Consider the following 21,068-nt stretch of genomic DNA (forward strand, 5'->3'; position numbering starts at 1 on the left):
CCCCCACCACCCCCAAGACATCCTCCGGCCTTATCTGGGTGTGTCTCAGCATGTGTGACTGGGGCCCCCAATACCGCCCCCGCCGGCCTGTCTGTGTGTCAGGTTGTGTCTCAAACATGGAGTTTTCTCATTGAAACAATACAAGTAATACTGCTAAAACAGTCAAAACATTGCATCCTGAGCTCACACGTCCCCATTCAAACCATTTCAATCAGCCAATTGCAAAGACAGTCAAAACACTGAAAAGACTTTTTTTCCACATTCTCATTGAAACAATAGAAATAATACTGCTAAAACAGTCAAAACATTACAACCTTAGCTCACACGTCCCCATTCAAACCATTTAAATCCGCCATTTGCAAAGACAGTCAAAACACTGATCAAAACAACAGTCAAAACACTGAAAACACTTTTTTTCCACATTCTCATTGAAACAATAGAAATAATACTGCTAAAACAGTCAAAACATTACAACCTTAGATGCCAGTCTTTGTACTACAGCTATTTTGTTAAAAATTATATTTTCTTAAAAAATATCATGATTACCTGTCAGCCGTCCATCCACCAGCCTTGTTTCTTCAATAGCAAAGTACAAATGACCCATCTAGGCCACTCCCTCCTACATCTAGAACACTCCCCCCAACCGGCCGATAAAGGTCATGGGCTGAGGAGGTGGGGGTAAAGGAAGGAGGCGTGACTTTGTTATTTACTTTAGAACGTGAGTAATATCTTAAAGGGCGTTGATGGGCGTGGCGAACGTGTTGGGGGTGTGGAAATGTGTGAGATGTCTTATATAACGAGGGGTGTTTGAGTCAAACTATGAGTGATTGTTCGAAAAAAAATGGCGGTGTTCAGGAAAAAGAGTCTGCATCTTGACGGGGGACGCCTGGTGGTTTGTGAGTTTAGAGGCATGGGAGTAGTTCCCTTTGTGGATCTATACAGTCATGAATATATGGAACCAGAGGTTACGCAGCTGAGAATCTATTCTACTGAATTTGAAAAACTGAAGAGCTCCATTCAAGATTTCATCGTTTACATGCAACATGTGCACGACCAAGGGGATGTAGGACTTACGAGAATGTTGCCAAGTGTAGCAGTGAGAACGGATTCGCTGCTGCGTGAAGAGGGTGGATCTTTTCTCGTCGATTGTTCGAGATCACACATCTGGCTGCTGGTCAGATATGCCACCTCTGCTGCTAATACTGCCAGACCAAGGACAGTTCTGGAGAAAGAGCGGGATTTCCCAATTCACCTGGCGTTCAAGGTGGAAGACTTCCCAAAGCTGGGTGATCTCTTGAAAGAAATTAGTTTGTTTTTCACTCAAGACAGTGTGAAGCGGAGGCATGCCCTGCTGGGGAAGAGGTTAACCACTCGAGCTGAAGGCAATGTTGGAAGACAGAAGATGACTAGTGATAAGAGGCGAATAAATCCGATCACCGTTTTTGACAGAGAACTGGAGGTTGATGGTTTGGTCGGAAGAGGACCTGTTTGTGAATTAGAGACTGATTCCATGTGATTCTATCACACATGCTGGGCTCCACCTTCTACAAAGACCTACCAGAGCCCAGCCTACCAGTACCGCCTCCCACAACCATCGTCTCTTTGGGCGAGAGGCCTACAATATCCTGCAGACTGTACGGATTTTATCAAGCCTAGAATTAACATCCCTGCGTGCTTTTCTCTATGTAAATGTTGATCATTCAGTTTTATATCAAGGTTTAATGCTTATTAAGTAAATAAAATATACATTTGAATGTGGTGTTGTGTATTTTTTTTTTTTGCCTCTCCCACCCCCCTGACCGTGTGTGCGTGCGTGCGTGCGTGCGTGCGTGTGTGTGTGTTAAAGTGTTACTTTTATTTATTTATTTCCAAACACAGTACCAGTATACTGCAAGTACCCAAATACAAGAATGTACTATATTTTATTTATTTATTTATTTCAAACGCAGTACCAGTATACTGCAAGTACCCAAATACAAGAATGTACTATATTTTATTTATTTATTTATTTCAAACGCAGTACCAGTATACTGCAAGTACCCAAATACAAGAATGTACTATATTTTATTTATTTATTTATTTCAAACGCAGTACCAGTATACTGCAAGTACCCAAATACAAGAATGTACTATATTTTATTTATTTATTTATTTCAAACGCAGTACCAGTATACTGCAAGTACCCAAATACAAGAATGTACTATATTCTATTGATTTATTTATTTCAAACGCAGTACCAGTATACTGCAAGTACCAAAATACAAGAATGTACTATATTCTATTTATTTATTTTGAAACGCATCAGTCTTTGCCCCCTTTACCTAGTCTTTGTGAAGCTTTGATCAACAGGGCTCCTCTTGGAACTTCTTCTCCTGGCTTGTTTGTCATGAATGAACACCCTGACTCGGGTCCATTTGGTGTGACTTCTCTCGGGAGTCCATCCTGGCCGCATCTCCACTTGGTCTGCTTTCTTATGTTAAAATGTTTTGCATCTCAGCATGATGTATTGGACTTGTAGAGCTTTCTTCACACAGCCATGCTATCCCTGCAGCGTCTTATCTTTTAATCAGCACTCTAGTGTTATGAAGGACTAAAGGAAGGTAGACTTGCAACCATTTGGGCTCTGTTAATACAAATAAAAAGTCTAGAACATACTGTATAAAGGTGATCTAAAACAATAGATAGTGACTTTGTTAGGTATGTGTCCTTCTGAAAGCCTTTCCTACAAAGGAGTGTCTTGATTGAAAAGTGTGAATGTTGGTCATTAGCAAACCTGATTGTCCTGATGCATACATTTGACATTACAGGGCCAATTCCTCCCCCTAAAGTGGATGCAAATACTGTACATACTGTATGTTGGCTAACAGAAAGACACGCATATACTGTTTACATATGACCAATATTATATTTATTATCACTATGTATCTATTGCGCTTAATGCACCCGGAAAGATTGGTTAGAGGTTGTTATTATTGTTATTCATTGTCTAGTTGTGCAGATATGATGTTTTGTATGAGTTCTATTAATTATTTTCATTGTGTCCTTTTTAATCACAGTTAATTAGTACATATGTGTACTATTCATTTTGACTTCTCTTTTACTTCTTTCTTCATTTTTTCTTTTTATTACAGTTACAACACGGCGTTCAAGGGGTTGGTAATGACACAATATATGCATGCTACCCGTGCATTCTGTATGAAATCTTACAGAAGTACTGATTTTTTTATTTATTTAATTTCCAAACACATCGCCGGTATACTGTAAGCATTCAAATACTAAAGCAGAGACATTATTTGATTAAAAAAACAAACCAACAAACATGCCCTGACTTGTCTCCAGGACATGGGGGGCCTCAGGAGGCAGGCTATGCTTCCTCAATCTCCACCCCCTTTCGACAGATACCCGAAAAACCATCCGCTGTACCCACTACATTCTACTGTCATCTGGAACTTGATTGAGAGAAGGAGACTCTTTTTCCCCCAACCCTTATTTAATTCAACATGGCGCAGCAGAGGTCTTCAGGTAATATTCACCCTTTACTGATGACCACAAACCCATCATCCATCATTGGAGAACATTCCTATCATAAGAAACTCCTATGTAAAACACTATTGTCTAAACATTGACTAATATTTGTTTTTAAAGGGTGTTCATTAGATATAGAATATCATGTGTAGATATATATGTACTGTATGATATAGATTTCCTTTTCATCTCTGACATTATCTTAAAATATGCTTGATACTACTGTGTTGCCGGGCAAATTCGTAAGACCACTGGTAAACAACAGATGCATTACCCATAGCAAAACATACTTTCTCATCAATACAGTTAATCTTGTTGTTTGTTTTATTTCTAATCTCATTATTTTCTTTATAATCATACAGGAATCATCAAGGATCCACACAATAAGACGGCTGAATGCACCAACCTCGACAATGTCCCTACAACTTGGGGTTATGCCGACAATGAATCGACCTACGTGCCCGTTTATCGGCACGACGACGTAACCCCGTCTGAAGACGTTGGAAGGGCGACAAGATTCACTGCAAACATCATCACCCTCTTCCAAACCTTACTGAAAAAATGTTTGAATCAGGTAGCGTGGGAAATAGCACGATCTGAATGCAACGGCTGCATCATAGAACATCCAAGCCAGTTGCAGCATTCCTGTCTCAATGAACGAGGAAGAGTCATTTACATCAACCACTACAGCAGGGTAGTTGACAGCGTTTTCAGTCCTACCCTGACAACCGCACTTCAGCAGCTGTCATGTGTAGAACCAGGATACGTTGTTATAAGTACAGAGAGACTTCTTGGTGCTGCCGAAGTAATACTACACGACCTGATGGAGAAAGCATGCTTTGGTCGCACTCAGGACGACGATGAGGAGCAAGGAAACGAGCCCTCACCTAGAAAAATATCCATGGCTTTCTTGACATGGTTACACTAAAAACCATGTGTCTTCTTTTGTTTTTATTAACTTTTATATCTCTTTTATACAAAAATGTACATTTTTATATGTAGGATTTACCTCACTTATGTACTTCAAATGACAAATTTATTCCTTTGTTTTATCCTGTCACGGTTAGGTACTGCAATGGGGGGCGCTACTGCTCCAACAGCCTGTTTCCCGCCCCCACTTCCTGCTCAGCCATGGCTGCGAATTGTCCATTGTTTTTCCGAGACTGCGTACACGCGTGCGTTCCTGTGCTTTCCCCTTTTGTTTCTTTTTTTCCTGGCTCAAACAACAATTGTTAAGTATATAGATTTTTTCTGCGTGTTTGCGTGTGTACAGTTTTCGCTGGTTGGTGTTCTTATATTTTTGGGTGAAAAAGCATCATTTACATCCAAGGATGGAGACCACCTTTAATCGTCAATAAAAGAGTTCTTTAAAAACTATGCCTCTATTTCCTCATTCGCTTTTCAATAAGCACAATCTTCCAACAACACGTCTTCATTGCATTATGAACACGAACATTTGTAGAGTGACGACGAGCGTCGGACAGTACAGTGACATAAAAGGCTTTGCAGAAGTATGAAAGAAAGTGTGAAACTAACGTTTGCCTTCCTTACTGTGTTACCAGTGCTAACCAGGCTACATAGAAAATCAATACAAATAAGTAATTACATGTCTCAATCAAAAACTATGACATACAACTGCAGAATGAACTTGATCGGTACGTGAAATCATTTGCTGCTCAAATCTGAACGTAAAGAATGAGAAGTGCTGTGTGTCACCTTATCCACAGAGATGAATACATCAACTGTTGGCAACTTGGATTGCATAAAAAAAGAAAAGTTTAAAAACCTTGTCACTGTTTTCTGACCCATTATTAAAATGTAATGTGCACTTTTTTATTATGTACTGCTTTTTAGGATGTGTGAGTCCTGCTTTCAGTGCATCACAATTATTGAAATTCACTGACCTGCTACAACTACTATCCAAACTACCCTCTACTACTACAATATTTTTTTCTCAATGGCGAAATAAGAGGGAACAATTGTACTTGAAATATTTGCATGCAAAAACAACACAAAACCTTGTGTGACACAATAATACCACTGATGTACCTTTATTTATCATATTTAAATGTTTATAATGTCTTTTCAATAGTTGTAGAGTAATTGCACCTTTTAAGTCTTCATCAAAATTATTCCATAGATCCGTACCTCTCCGTGTGACACATTGACTCTTAAGGGTTGTACGTGTACACTGTACTTTCAGACTTTGTGTTCACCTTAAGCTATATTTCTCATTTCTATTGGCAGACAATTGTTGGATGTTACTGTGGGGCTGGTTCTTTTTAGTTTTGTATATTACTAACAACGTTTTTAATTTCAAGTCCTCAGTTTTAAAGTGTTAAATTTTAAGAACAGTGCGTTGGTACGGTCAGTATAACTGACATTGTGCACAACTTGTCACGGGGTGGCATACAGCACTTCTCATTCTTTACGTTCAGATTTGAGCCGCAAATGATTTCACGTACCGATCAAGTTCATTCTGCAGTTGTATGTCATAGTTTTTGATTGAGACATGTAATTACTTATTTGTATTGATTTTCTATGTAGCCTGGTTAGCACTGGTAACACAGTAAGGAAGGCAAACGTTAGTTTCACACTTTCTTTCATACTTCTGCAAAGCCTTTTATGTCACTGTACTGTCCGACGCTCGTCGTCACTCTACAAATGTTCGTGTTCATAATGCAATGAAGACGTGTTGTTGGAAGATTGTGCTTATTGAAAAGCGAATGAGGAAATAGAGGCATAGTTTTTAAAGAACTCTTTTATTGACGATTAAAGGTGGTCTCCATCCTTGGATGTAAATGATGCTTTTTCACCCAAAAATATAAGAACACCAACCAGCGAAAACTGTACACACGCAAACACGCAGAAAAAATCTATATACTTAACAATTGTTGTTTGAGCCAGGAAAAAAAGAAACAAAAGGGGAAAGCACAGGAACGCACGCGTGTACGCAGTCTCGGAAAAACAATGGACAATTAGCAGCCATGGCTGAGCAGGAAGTGGGGGCGGGAAACAGGCTGTTGGAGCAGTAGCGCCCCCCATTGCAGTACCTAACCGTGACAGGATAAAACAAAGGAATAAATTTGTCATTTGAAGTACATAAGTGAGGTAAATCCTACATATAAAAATGTACATTTTTGTATAAAAGAGATATAAAAGTTAATAAAAACAAAAGAAGACACATGGTTTTTAGTGTAACCATGTCAAGAAAGCCATGGATATTTTTCTAGGTGAGGGCTCGTTTCCTTGCTCCTCATCGTCGTCCTGAGTGCGACCAAAGCATGCTTTCTCCATCAGGTCGTGTAGTATTACTTCGGCAGCACCAAGAAGTCTCTCTGTACTTATAACAACGTATCCTGGTTCTACACATGACAGCTGCTGAAGTGCGGTTGTCAGGGTAGGACTGAAAACGCTGTCAACTACCCTGCTGTAGTGGTTGATGTAAATGACTCTTCCTCGTTCATTGAGACAGGAATGCTGCAACTGGCTTGGATGTTCTATGATGCAGCCGTTGCATTCAGATCGTGCTATTTCCCACGCTACCTGATTCAAACATTTTTTCAGTAAGGTTTGGAAGAGGGTGATGATGTTTGCAGTGAATCTTGTCGCCCTTCCAACGTCTTCAGACGGGGTTACGTCGTCGTGCCGATAAACGGGCACGTAGGTCGATTCATTGTCGGCATAACCCCAAGTTGTAGGGACATTGTCGAGGTTGGTGCATTCAGCCGTCTTATTGTGTGGATCCTTGATGATTCCTGTATGATTATAAAGAAAATAATGAGATTAGAAATAAAACAAACAACAAGATTAACTGTATTGATGAGAAAGTATGTTTTGCTATGGGTAATGCATCTGTTGTTTACCAGTGGTCTTACGAATTTGCCCGGCAACACAGTAGTATCAAGCATATTTTAAGATAATGTCAGAGATGAAAAGGAAATCTATATCATACAGTACATATATATCTACACATGATATTCTATATCTAATGAACACCCTTTAAAAACAAATATTAGTCAATGTTTAGACAATAGTGTTTTACATAGGAGTTTCTTATGATAGGAATGTTCTCCAATGATGGATGATGGGTTTGTGGTCATCAGTAAAGGGTGAATATTACCTGAAGACCTCTGCTGCGCCATGTTGAATTAAATAAGGGTTGGGGGAAAAAGAGTCTCCTTCTCTCAATCAAGTTCCAGATGACAGTAGAATGTAGTGGGTACAGCGGATGGTTTTTCGGGTATCTGTCGAAAGGGGGTGGAGATTGAGGAAGCATAGCCTGCCTCCTGAGGCCCCCCATGTCCTGGAGACAAGTCAGGGCATGTTTGTTGGTTTGTTTTTTTAATCAAATAATGTCTCTGCTTTAGTATTTGAATGCTTACAGTATACCGGCGATGTGTTTGGAAATTAAATAAATAAAAAAATCAGTACTTCTGTAAGATTTCATACAGAATGCACGGGTAGCATGCATATATTGTGTCATTACCAACCCCTTGAACGCCGTGTTGTAACTGTAATAAAAAGAAAAAATGAAGAAAGAAGTAAAAGAGAAGTCAAAATGAATAGTACACATATGTACTAATTAACTGTGATTAAAAAGGACACAATGAAAATAATTAATAGAACTCATACAAAACATCATATCTGCACAACTAGACAATGAATAACAATAATAACAACCTCTAACCAATCTTTCCGGGTGCATTAAGCGCAATAGATACATAGTGATAATAAATATAATATTGGTCATATGTAAACAGTATATGCGTGTCTTTCTGTTAGCCAACATACAGTATGTACAGTATTTGCATCCACTTTAGGGGGAGGAATTGGCCCTGTAATGTCAAATGTATGCATCAGGACAATCAGGTTTGCTAATGACCAACATTCACACTTTTCAATCAAGACACTCCTTTGTAGGAAAGGCTTTCAGAAGGACACATACCTAACAAAGTCACTATCTATTGTTTTAGATCACCTTTATACAGTATGTTCTAGACTTTTTATTTGTATTAACAGAGCCCAAATGGTTGCAAGTCTACCTTCCTTTAGTCCTTCATAACACTAGAGTGCTGATTAAAAGATAAGACGCTGCAGGGATAGCATGGCTGTGTGAAGAAAGCTCTACAAGTCCAATACATCATGCTGAGATGCAAAACATTTTAACATAAGAAAGCAGACCAAGTGGAGATGCGGCCAGGATGGACTCCCGAGAGAAGTCACACCAAATGGACCCGAGTCAGGGTGTTCATTCATGACAAACAAGCCAGGAGAAGAAGTTCCAAGAGGAGCCCTGTTGATCAAAGCTTCACAAAGACTAGGTAAAGGGGGCAAAGACTGATGCGTTTCAAAATAAATAAATAGAATATAGTACATTCTTGTATTTTGGTACTTGCAGTATACTGGTACTGCGTTTGAAATAAATAAATCAATAGAATATAGTACATTCTTGTATTTGGGTACTTGCAGTATACTGGTACTGCGTTTGAAATAAATAAATAAATAAAATATAGTACATTCTTGTATTTGGGTACTTGCAGTATACTGGTACTGCGTTTGAAATAAATAAATAAATAAAATATAGTACATTCTTGTATTTGGGTACTTGCAGTATACTGGTACTGCGTTTGAAATAAATAAATAAATAAAATATAGTACATTCTTGTATTTGGGTACTTGCAGTATACTGGTACTGCGTTTGAAATAAATAAATAAATAAAATATAGTACATTCTTGTATTTGGGTACTTGCAGTATACTGGTACTGTGTTTGGAAATAAATAAATAAAAGTAACACTTTAACACACACACACGCACGCACGCACGCACGCACGCACACACGGTCAGGGGGGTGGGAGAGGCAAAAAAAAAAAATACACAACACCACATTCAAATGTATATTTTATTTACTTAATAAGCATTAAACCTTGATATAAAACTGAATGATCAACATTTACATAGAGAAAAGCACGCAGGGATGTTAATTCTAGGCTTGATAAAATCCGTACAGTCTGCAGGATATTGTAGGCCTCTCGCCCAAAGAGACGATGGTTGTGGGAGGCGGTACTGGTAGGCTGGGCTCTGGTAGGTCTTTGTAGAAGGTGGAGCCCAGCATGTGTGATAGAATCACATGGAATCAGTCTCTAATTCACAAACAGGTCCTCTTCCGACCAAACCATCAACCTCCAGTTCTCTGTCAAAAACGGTGATCGGATTTATTCGCCTCTTATCACTAGTCATCTTCTGTCTTCCAACATTGCCTTCAGCTCGAGTGGTTAACCTCTTCCCCAGCAGGGCATGCCTCCGCTTCACACTGTCTTGAGTGAAAAACAAACTAATTTCTTTCAAGAGATCACCCAGCTTTGGGAAGTCTTCCACCTTGAACGCCAGGTGAATTGGGAAATCCCGCTCTTTCTCCAGAACTGTCCTTGGTCTGGCAGTATTAGCAGCAGAGGTGGCATATCTGACCAGCAGCCAGATGTGTGATCTCGAACAATCGACGAGAAAAGATCCACCCTCTTCACGCAGCAGCGAATCCGTTCTCACTGCTACACTTGGCAACATTCTCGTAAGTCCTACATCCCCTTGGTCGTGCACATGTTGCATGTAAACGATGAAATCTTGAATGGAGCTCTTCAGTTTTTCAAATTCAGTAGAATAGATTCTCAGCTGCGTAACCTCTGGTTCCATATATTCATGACTGTATAGATCCACAAAGGGAACTACTCCCATGCCTCTAAACTCACAAACCACCAGGCGTCCCCCGTCAAGATGCAGACTCTTTTTCCTGAACACCGCCATTTTTTTTCGAACAATCACTCATAGTTTGACTCAAACACCCCTCGTTATATAAGACATCTCACACATTTCCACACCCCCAACACGTTCGCCACGCCCATCAACGCCCTTTAAGATATTACTCACGTTCTAAAGTAAATAACAAAGTCACGCCTCCTTCCTTTACCCCCACCTCCTCAGCCCATGACCTTTATCGGCCGGTTGGGGGGAGTGTTCTAGATGTAGGAGGGAGTGGCCTAGATGGGTCATTTGTACTTTGCTATTGAAGAAACAAGGCTGGTGGATGGACGGCTGACAGGTAATCATGATATTTTTTAAGAAAATATAATTTTTAACAAAATAGCTGTAGTACAAAGACTGGCATCTAAGGTTGTAATGTTTTGACTGTTTTAGCAGTATTATTTCTATTGTTTCAATGAGAATGTGGAAAAAAAGTGTTTTCAGTGTTTTGACTGTTGTTTTGATCAGTGTTTTGACTGTCTTTGCAAATGGCGGATTTAAATGGTTTGAATGGGGACGTGTGAGCTAAGGTTGTAATGTTTTGACTGTTTTAGCAGTATTATTTCTATTGTTTCAATGAGAATGTGGAAAAAAAGTCTTTTCAGTGTTTTGACTGTCTTTGCAATTGGCTGATTGAAATGGTTTGAATGGGGACGTGTGAGCTCAGGATGCAATGTTTTGACTGTTTTAGCAGTATTACTTGTATTGTTTCAATGAGAAAACTCCATGTTTGAGACACAACCTGACACACAGACAGGCCGGCGGGGGCGGTATTGGGGGCCCCAGTCACACATGCTGAGACACACCCAGATAAGGCCGGAGGATGTCTTGGGGGTGGTGGGGGTGGAGGGGGGGTCGTTAGGAAAGGAGGGGTATGGGAATGGGGGCTTCCCCCACATGCAGCCGGAAGAAAACACAGTCACGTGGGAATGATTTTATGATTGTTTGTTTGTTTTATGACTTCCGCATGTCCGCTTCCTGATGCTTTGACCCCTGACACATAGGTGTGAAAACGCTTTGATGTTTTATGGCTTCCAGATGTCCGTTTATGACTTCCGCATGTCCGCTTCCTGATGCTTTGATCCCTAACACATAGGTGTGAAAACGCTTTGATGTTTTATGGCTTCCAGATGTCCGTTTATGACTTCCGCATGTCCGCTTCCTGATGCTTTGATGTTTTATTATTTTATTGTTTTATTGTTTTATTGGTATGCCATAAACTTTTATTGATCCCTGACACATAGGTGTGAAAACACTTTGATGTTTTATTGTTTTATTGGCCCGTCATAAACTTTATTGTTTTATTGCCCTGTCATAAACATGTCACGTAGGTGTGAAAACGCTTTGATCTTCGTCACATAGGTGTGAAAACGCTTTGATGTTGGGGGGTGGGGGTTGGGGCGAGGGGCATGTCATAAACTTTTATGACAGGGGGTCATAAATCAATCAAGACATGTCATAAATACCTTTTTGACACAAAGTGGATTTTATTACTCTCTCACCAAAAATGTTTTTGGCTTTTGCTTGTGCGTGCTATAAGGAGCACGCAGGTGCATAAAACCAGCACCCTCGGTCAATAACGATGTTCTGTTGTTGATTACGGTTAAAACATGTTGAGCATTTCTCATGATAGAAACACCATCACGGCCAATTATGCAAATGTGATGTCATCATCATCATCATCATCATCATGTAGCTCCCCTGCAGCTTCTATGTGGGAAAGACTGGATTATGTAACAATAATAACACTTTTCATTCTTGTCCCTTCATTTTTCACCCAAACCATTCAAGGATCAAATCGTTCAGCTCATTCAGGAATAGTGTGCGAGCCTTTCAGATTGTTTTTTTTTTTATTCTCAGATTTTCCACAAAAAAAAAAACTCCACAAAATCTTTCCCATTGAAAATGAATGCTCCATTTTTCAAACTTCCACCATTCGTTCAATTTTCAACCGATTCAAACCATTCCACACACCCAGTGCTTCAAAATAATAATGGTTGTCCAGCTTTTCCCGACATTCCCACTTTTCCTTTGATCTTAATTACTGTAATTGCCTTTGATCAGAGTAATTAGTAATTGTGCTATTACTCTACTTCAACATTTTCAACCAATTCTAACAATTCCAACATCAAATCGTTCAGCACAATCCAGACATCACGGCTACCTGTTTTTCACATTTTAAAAACTCAAACTTTTCCCCAAATTCCACTATTCCAGAAAACTAATTACCTCTTAAGGAATGCTACTACTTCTATATTTCTCAACCGATTCACCTCATTCCAACAACAACAACAACAAGTCAGGACATATGTGCTATTGTCCACTGCACAAAAATTCCCACTTTTCCGGAATGCTGAATGCCTTTGATATAATTAGATCAAAGGCATTTGATCTAATTAGATCAAAGGCACTACTTCCACATTTTTTGCTGTTCAAACTGTTCAAACACTGTTCAAACATCAAACCATTCAACAAATCAGTGCATTTGTGCTGTTATCCACATCACAGCAATTCCCATTTTTCCCGACATTCCTATTTTTCCAGAATGCTGGAGCTCACCCCTGCCATAGTGGATAATATGTCTTTTCCACACAATATGCAGTGTACGATTATTAACTTGTCACCAGGAAAGACACACACAAGCACACATTCACACACACACACACACACACACACACAAACACACATGATTAAATATTATTATTATACATAATATTATTCTTCCCCCCCTCCAGGCTTAACGCTCTGGCACAGCGCCTTCTGCCACACTTTCATTTCCTACCAACCTGAGTTAAGCCTCGGGAGATTGTGTGTGCGTGTGCGTGCGTGTGTGTGTGTGTGTGTGTGTGTTTATATGTTTCTGCTGATCAATAACCACATTCTGGTCTTTCAAATAGACTTTGAATTTGTATTCCTCAGTCTACACCAAAGAGTATCCATATGTTGTTCAAGTCAAAGTGTTTTCTTTTTGTGCTTGCGTGTCGAACTAATGTGATCCTGAGTGAGTGTGTACAGAAATGGGCAGCCCCGATGCATGTGTTCATACCGTAACAGCGTTACAGTATGGTGCTCGTGTCCTGGCTAATGTCAGCGTGCTTGTCTGCTGTAGCAGTGGTAGGAAGTAGGTCTGCTCGGGGAGTTAATCCAAGCACATTGTGCAGCCAGGCATAAAGGGGAGCAGTCGGGTCGATACGCTCCACTATCATAATGTCATGCTGTGCTCCCACTTTGTGTTTCCCCTGCTATCAGTGCAGAGCGGTGCTACAGACCAGCCTGTCATCTCTATAAAGTCTGTGATATTGTAAACGGCATGGTATGTGTTCCTCCTTCACTTACCCATGCAGAAAGAAAGCATCCAAAGTTGTCCCACACAAAACTATACAACGACACTCGGCATAAACAGAAAACGTACGGTAAAACTCCATTTGTGAGCTTGTGAGAGCTGTCTGATATCACTAATAATTGCTTTTGTTTGAATGCTGCAACCACCTTATAAATGATGAAGACTTAAAGTCACACTAAAACCCCCCCGCGCTTGCATTAAAAAAGAAGTCGATGACGTCCCGGCAATTAGTTGCTAAATCCCGCCTGTGCCCCTACATAGACATTCGCTTGATGGCAGACGTGGTTTTCAACCAATTTTGCTCAGATTTTACACACACGTGCTTGTCAGTGCCCTGAAGGTGTGTACCAAATTTTGTGGGTTTTTTATAGTGTAACGACCTGTGTGAGAAATTTTAAGTCAATCCAACACCTGGGGTCAAAACTTTGGCGTTTGATAACAGTGCCACCATCTGGTGCGTTTGTGAGGAAAAATAATAGCACAGGAAACACAGTGCCAATTTTAGACTCTTTCATTTTGCCTGAGAAGAATTACGGTAGCTTACACAAATACACTCAACAAAAATCTTCAATGAGCTGAACTCAAAGCCTGAAAACTTTGTCTATGTACACAAAAGACCCGTTTCTCTCAAATCTTGTCCACAAAACTGTCTAAATCTGTCTTAGTAAGCACTTGTCTTTGGCAGAAATAATTGATGCTGGTTAGACAGCATGAATGCTGCACAGGTGCGTCTGAGGCTGGCTACAATAAAAGGCCACTCCAAACCCTGGTATACGTAAAGAATGATGAGTGACAAAGTGTGCAGACTCTCGTGAGGATAAGCGGCAGAGAACATGAATGGATGAGTTGATGTCGATATAATTTCCACCCAACAGACGTCAGATGTTACCTCACACTGCACGTTTGCAAGTTTTGTGGGTAAGGCTTTCTATATCTACAGTAATCCCTCGTTTATCGGAGTTAATTGGTTGCAGACCCGACCGTGACAAACGCATTTCCACGAAGTAGGATTCCTTATTTAGAAATGGAAGAGCATAGAGCATCAAAAACCTTCTAAACAGTTTTTAACATTATTAGAGCCCTCTAGTCATGAGACAACACCCCTATAGTCACTTTTACTCTCATATTACCCAATATCGTAGACATATTAAGAGTAAATAAGCCATTTAAGACATAAATAACACTCGTGCTCGTGTGTGTTGCTATAAATGTGCTCCCCCGGGGAGCAGAGTTGAGTTCCATCTTGCCATGGGTTGCAGCCGCAACAGGCGCTCATGTTTTTATGAGGGGTTATTGTGCCTGTTGTGAGATAATTGAAGCCCGTCGTTCCGGCAAACAAGTCTGGTGATTGTGTGTCCCGCCGAACATTAAGTAAAATTACAGACACCTAGTGACTATTGTAGAACGTCTTTGAATGCGTCTTTTGAATGCCTTATATTTGTATTTTCGTTCACTTAGGCATTTTATTCTTGAAACATTTTCTTGAATATGCTCTGACTAATAATAGGCCGTGTTCAACCACAACACAGCATGATTTATTCATTCATATGTTTTTGAAAAAACGTGAGTGAAGCTGCAAAATTTCAACCGCGGTATATATTTCTTTCTATTTGTATTCGAGGTGTAAAAAAACTTTGAATAGTCAGAACAATGTCACAACTAAACTCACCCTTCCAATGTTAAGCGAAATCTACCAAATTCCTACGACGCCCTGATTCATCTCCTGCTGTCTCCTCTTTGCATTTTCACCTTCCTTTCTTTTCAAACTCAACTTTCACACCCCTCCTCTCATCATCTCCGTCCTGTTGAGTCCACACCTCGCATTGCTTCATTTGTCCTCATTTCATCTCCAGTATTCTCACTCTCCGCCTTGTTCCTTCTGTGCTTCACAAAACACATCCGAGCTGTCCCTTTCGTCGTGAGGACAGAGGAAAAGAGGGCGGGAAAGACGAGAAAAAGTCCTCCTCCCGCAGGCTACATAACATGATAGGAAACGTATATTCTGCACTGGAAAATGTACGTATGCCAAATTCCAGCGCGCATCTTTTCATGTGCTCCTGCAGATGAAAACGCATGCACACTGCACAGAAAAATACATTGGGTGTTTGTATGAATGCAGTATGTTTAATCTCTTCCATATGGGCATGTGGTTTATGCATCTGCTAAGGCTATTACCCACCATGAGCCCTGTGGACACAGGCTAGACGAGACCTAGTATCAGTTTGGCAGGGTCTGAAAACACCACAATAGCCAATAACACAACATCAGGAAAATATACCATCTGCTCTTGACCTCTCAAAGAAATGGACTGTAGTGATGAATGCTAGTGACAAAGATTAGACAACAACTTCAAATCAAATCAGCAGAAAAACATAAATACAAACACAAAGCGTTGGATGTCACCTGCCACTTCCTGCACAAAACCACACAGTAACACACACCCTCCCGGACTCACCTGGGCTCGATGGCATCCCCCATCTCACCACAAGAAGTCATCGCGGACAGAGAAAAATACAGATGTGACAAGCCGAGGCTTTGAGACGAGCGGTGGTGGCAGCAACAGCAGCACAAGGAAAAGATGAGAGGAGGACAGAGCTTGTGATGATATCGCCACTCAGACTGAGGGGCAGGGAGAGAGTGAGCACAGAGCCACAGAGAACCACACCTCTTCTTAAGAGATTAACTTGGAAAAAGAAGCCTTCGCACACGAGCCGATGTATGCAACGCGACACAAACGCAACCGGGATGCCCGCGTGAGCGTCTGGTGGACAGATGCACACAAACTAATGCTGCACATGCAGGCACGCTCACAGCTGCGCTATGAATACATGACAAATCAATGTCTGCCCCAAATCCTGGGAGCGGGGACGGACTAAGAGAGACTGGATGAGAAAATAGAGTAAAAGGAGGAATAGGAAGGGTGGGGGGAGTGATGGTTAAGTGAGTCATGGCGGGTCCTGACACAGTTTTCTTTGCTCTCCATCTGCTCTTGGCGCACTGGTCAAGAGTGCACTAGGGGAGAGGGTGAAATGTGGGGCTGGAGCTTGGGGATAAGCGCTGGAGGTGGAGCTGCACCGGGTCAAGAAGAGGAGCAGGGTGCTGAAGGGCACCCCACAATAATACAGCCGGTTAAAGCATCGCTTCTTCTGCAAACCGAAAGGTTTAAACCTGCTCTTGGCCCCAGCTACAACAGAGGTGTCCAAACAGTGTCCACTGGGGGCCACTTTTTACATTAAATATGCTAAATCCAATCCAGTGTAGGTCAATACATGCTGGGGGAATGTCTCTACTACTTTACAGAATGTTCATGAGTTTTCCACTACTGTATTGCATCCAGTCGATCAGATGAGGCATGATTATTGTATGCGACAACAAATTGCGTCTCCTTTTCTGAAAAGATGTAAAACGTCCGTTCAAAAGTGTACAGACTTCCGCCGATAATACCCTGAGGTGCTCCCAGGCCAGCTGTAAGACATGACACCCCCAGCGTGTCCTAGGGTCTGCCTGGAGGCCTCCTCCCCGTTAGACATGTCCTGAATACCTCAACTAGAGAGACGTCTGGGATGCATCAGAAAAAGATGACTGAGCCTACTCAGAGCCCCTGCTCAATATCGGCTTTCTTACCGATACTGTCCGGCACTTCATTTCCGATACCGATATCAACCGAGATCGATATTGGCGGCAGCGCTTCCCTCAAACTAATGTCAGGTCACATCTGTCAGGTGTAATGAATGAACACATTAAGCTTCTTTCACTGTGATGTCACAGGATGCATTTCCCAGATAAACGCAAAATAAGACAAATACTGCAAAATGTAATGCAAGTTATAGGAAGAAGTGCTACAGTATATTCATTTGAAACTGTATGTCTCAACAGAAGTCATTAAACAATCATGACCAACAGTGAACTAAAATAACATGTCTCATATTACCAACAGGTAGGGCAGGTTAGTCTTCATAAAATCACAAATAAGAATCCAATGAAATAACGACAACAATGCAATTTGGAAAGTTGCACATTTCTATGTGGCACAAACATCAGTGTAAGAACAAGCTGAAGTTCAAAGTATGAACCCCTTTACTAATTCGATCAGTGAAATTATAAACTGGGCTCCTTCAAAGCGTCATGCATGAACGCAGCATGAACTAAACTTATTTGATTCGGAGTATTGAAGGAAGACGCCTTACTTAATTTACAATTAATTGCATATTTACAATCCAAAGATGAAATTGCAAATAATTCCAAACCATGGACTTACTTAGCTAGCAAGCTTGTTGCTGTGCGGAGAATCGATATCTCGTTTTTATGCCAATAACGGCCATCCCGAGTTACATATTTTACCGCTTCCACAACAACAATGAGGCAGCAGGATGTAGAGTCTAGATCAATTCTATTCAGCTTCCGGTTGTTCCGGAAGACATCTCACACACACACACACACACACACACACAAAAGCAAAACATTTCCCCAAAATGGTAGCATTTTTACATTAATGCTGAAGTCAGCAGGAAAAGCAATGTGCTTGTTATATTGGCATATCGGCCTCGTACTGGAGCAGAGCTCCTCTGTTAAAGAGACTCACTCCTCTGCCTGCATTTTTAATGACAAAAATGTGTCGTTGCGCATTCCTGTTAGTAAGCGCATTCTGCCAACTGTTGGAACGACTCACCACTGAAATGTTACGTTTACAACAAAATACATTTTGACTCCGCAGTCAATTTTGCACAACCCGAGGAGGCACTTTACTGCAACACACACCGTATTTGATAAAAGCGTATCCAAATAGGTAAAACATGTATAAACGTATTCCAAAAAACGCGGATTCCTCTTTGATTTAACAAGAGTTTGCACATCAAACGAGCCCACATTGCCGATCCCTATGGTGCATTTCATAATTCTAATTTTAATGTATAATATACCACTTAATTACTACCACCTTTGGCATTGCATTTCTAACCATAATGAACCGGTCCTTCTATTCCTTTCTTCTGCAGCGCCCCAGGAACGGGAGGTACAGGCAGTAGGGATAGGAGGTTGACAAAGCGTCAGGTCTAAAAATAAGCCAAGAAGCGAAGACATAGCTGCAGCAAAGACAAGGAAGAGTGCTTTAGAGAGTTTTAGACAAATTAGAGGATGCTTAATTTTTTTTGTATTGTACTGTCTCCTGGACAAACACTGCACCACACATGCTTCCTCTCCAGTGTGTGTGTGTGTGTGTGTGTGTGTGTGTGTGTGTGCACGTACCACCATTAATGAGCTGCATCAGGAATGTTCAATGCTTGACTTGAGTAAATGAGCTGCGGGCCATTGAACGCAGACTTGCATACAATAATCAGCTGTGACCTTTGATGACCTATTGACAACCCACTGATCATTGCACTTAACTTTTTTCAATGCAGCAATCAAAGTAGGAGTATTGTGCAAACAGCAGTACTTTGCATTCTATCTAAAAGAAAAGGAACCCCGGTGCTTTGCAAATTACACTTTCCAGGTGAGTAGGGATAAGCCTAACGACTGACGTGGGCTGCAACTAGACGACGTGTTGATTTGGTCTCAACTAGCCATAGGAAGTCCACCAACGAGCCGGAACTACTTTCTTCAACACCAAAAACTGATCAGAACTCGGCTCACGGGCCGAAGTTGGGGGAAAAGTCACTGATGAAGCACTACACCGCTGAAGGGGACGTCATACAACTTCATGTCAAAAAATCTCAACTATCCCTTTGACTCATTCAATACCAAAGATGTATTGACACGTTTCTATGAACCCGAACGCACGATCCCAACAATGGATTTATACGTCCTTTACGTTTTTTTTGCATGAGAGGCAAAAGGAGGTGATGACGCAAGTGCACGCTAAAAGATGTCACAGTTAGAGCAGTTGTAAGGCACAAAAACGGGCACAAGGTGGCAAAAGTGCATTTGATACTCCGCCTGGATCTTTTGCATGTAAATGCACACTCGACAGCAAGGAGGAAGTGAAAGAGCATGGAGGAGTGTCGCATGCAGAAGGTTACGCATTGCAGGGACATTTTAACACACGCAATAACGACAATGTAGTGACCTTGTGTGTGTGTGTGTGCGTGTTTGTGTGTGTGTGCTGATATTCTTTTGTCATGGCTGCATATTAACTCTTTATATGTTCAGTTTCTTGTATTCAGACAATAGTTTTTAAAATGACTAATTTAGGTATATAAAAATTGTCTGAATATAAGAAACTGAACATATATTCAAGAAGACAAAAATAACCGATTCAAGAACAACTCTACTTTTATCTCCGTGGTTCTCTTGCACACTAGTGGGCGTTGCAAGGAAGGGAGAGACGAGCTTAATCAGACGAGGAAGTCTCAATAATGAGACGACTACAAACTTAGTTATCACCGTCCACGTCATATGAGCACATCCTTTCACATCTTTATTCTTTATGATGGTCGTGGCTCGGACCGGGCGTGCAGCCAATGTCGATATCTCCACTTTCGGAGCATTTCACAATATCTAATTTCACCTCACTTTTCACTTTTCTTGGACGCGCTGCCATCAGTTGAGTCTGCCTCACGCTCGGGACACAGAAGAGAAAGAAGGGGAAAAAGGTTACCTTAAAAATAACAAAAGTGACATCCTTCCTCAGTGTAGCGCACATAACGAGTTCTCTTTTTCTTTTTGTACAGTATAAATAATTTATGGGCGTGCGTTGCAACCGTGAAACGTCGTAACACGAGGAGCGCCTGTCTGTGTGGCTTTAATGCAAAGGCTTTGTTTGCAGGTGAAAAGTGTAACTATCATGTAGGTAAGAGCTTTCAGCCTAATTCATTTCAATATTGACAAAGAATACCTGCACATGTTTTCTTTAGCTTTAGCTGGAAAGCTAAATCCAAACAGACACACTCACACACCACATCCCATCATCTACGGTCAGTATCACTGCCTAATTTGTTCAGCTTTCTTTTTCTGGCTGTGCATCTCTTCACTCCTTAACTACTCTGTCAGCTGGTCTCTGCTGTTCTGTGAGTAGATTCATGACACACAGCAACTGTAGTTACAGAAGAGAGTTCTACTGCCGTCCAGACTGTAGGATGATGGAGGAGTGTGCCCTCAAGTGGCTTCTGAACACAAGCACACACAAATGCGCATGTTTGTCCACTGGATTAGATGGGCCAACAGCTTTTCAGTCAAAGAACTGTGTGTGTGTGTGTGTGTGTGTGTGTGTGTGTGTGTGTGTGTGTGTCAGGTACAAAGGCCTATAAATCCAAAACTCAACATCTTTTGAAGCTAACCGACACGGCATCCCAGTTTACATCACGCTACGGCAGACAAGCGAGGCCCGTGCAAAAAACTTGCTGCTGGATGAAAACTGTGTCATCCTCCTCTTCTCCTCAAAGTGTGAGCACGAGGTGGATGATA

The 21,068-nt window shown here is 41.1% G+C and overlaps 1 protein-coding gene across 6 annotated transcripts in view; it reads right to left on the reverse strand.

Annotated features, from left to right (window-relative positions):
* Window positions 1–21,068, reverse strand: part of numbl (NUMB like endocytic adaptor protein) — a 72,595-nt gene that overhangs the window by 28,127 nt on the left and 23,400 nt on the right. For 2 of the 6 annotated variants that reach the window (XM_054793793.1, XM_054793795.1), the window contains exon 1: window positions 16,123–16,518. The exons of 2 other annotated variants lie outside the window; for them this stretch is intronic. In XM_054793793.1, coding sequence (XP_054649768.1) covers window positions 16,123–16,163 — 41 coding nt within the window. In that variant the 5' untranslated portion in view covers window positions 16,164–16,518. Of the gene's footprint in view, window positions 1–13,660; window positions 14,710–15,336; window positions 16,102–16,122; window positions 16,519–21,068 lie in introns of those variants that run through there. 2 more of the 6 variants (XM_054793798.1, XM_054793792.1) reach the window with 2 other exon arrangements.

This window comes from Dunckerocampus dactyliophorus, chromosome 12 (genome assembly GCF_027744805.1).
Source record: "Dunckerocampus dactyliophorus isolate RoL2022-P2 chromosome 12, RoL_Ddac_1.1, whole genome shotgun sequence".
Taxonomy (NCBI): domain Eukaryota; kingdom Metazoa; phylum Chordata; class Actinopteri; order Syngnathiformes; family Syngnathidae; genus Dunckerocampus; species Dunckerocampus dactyliophorus.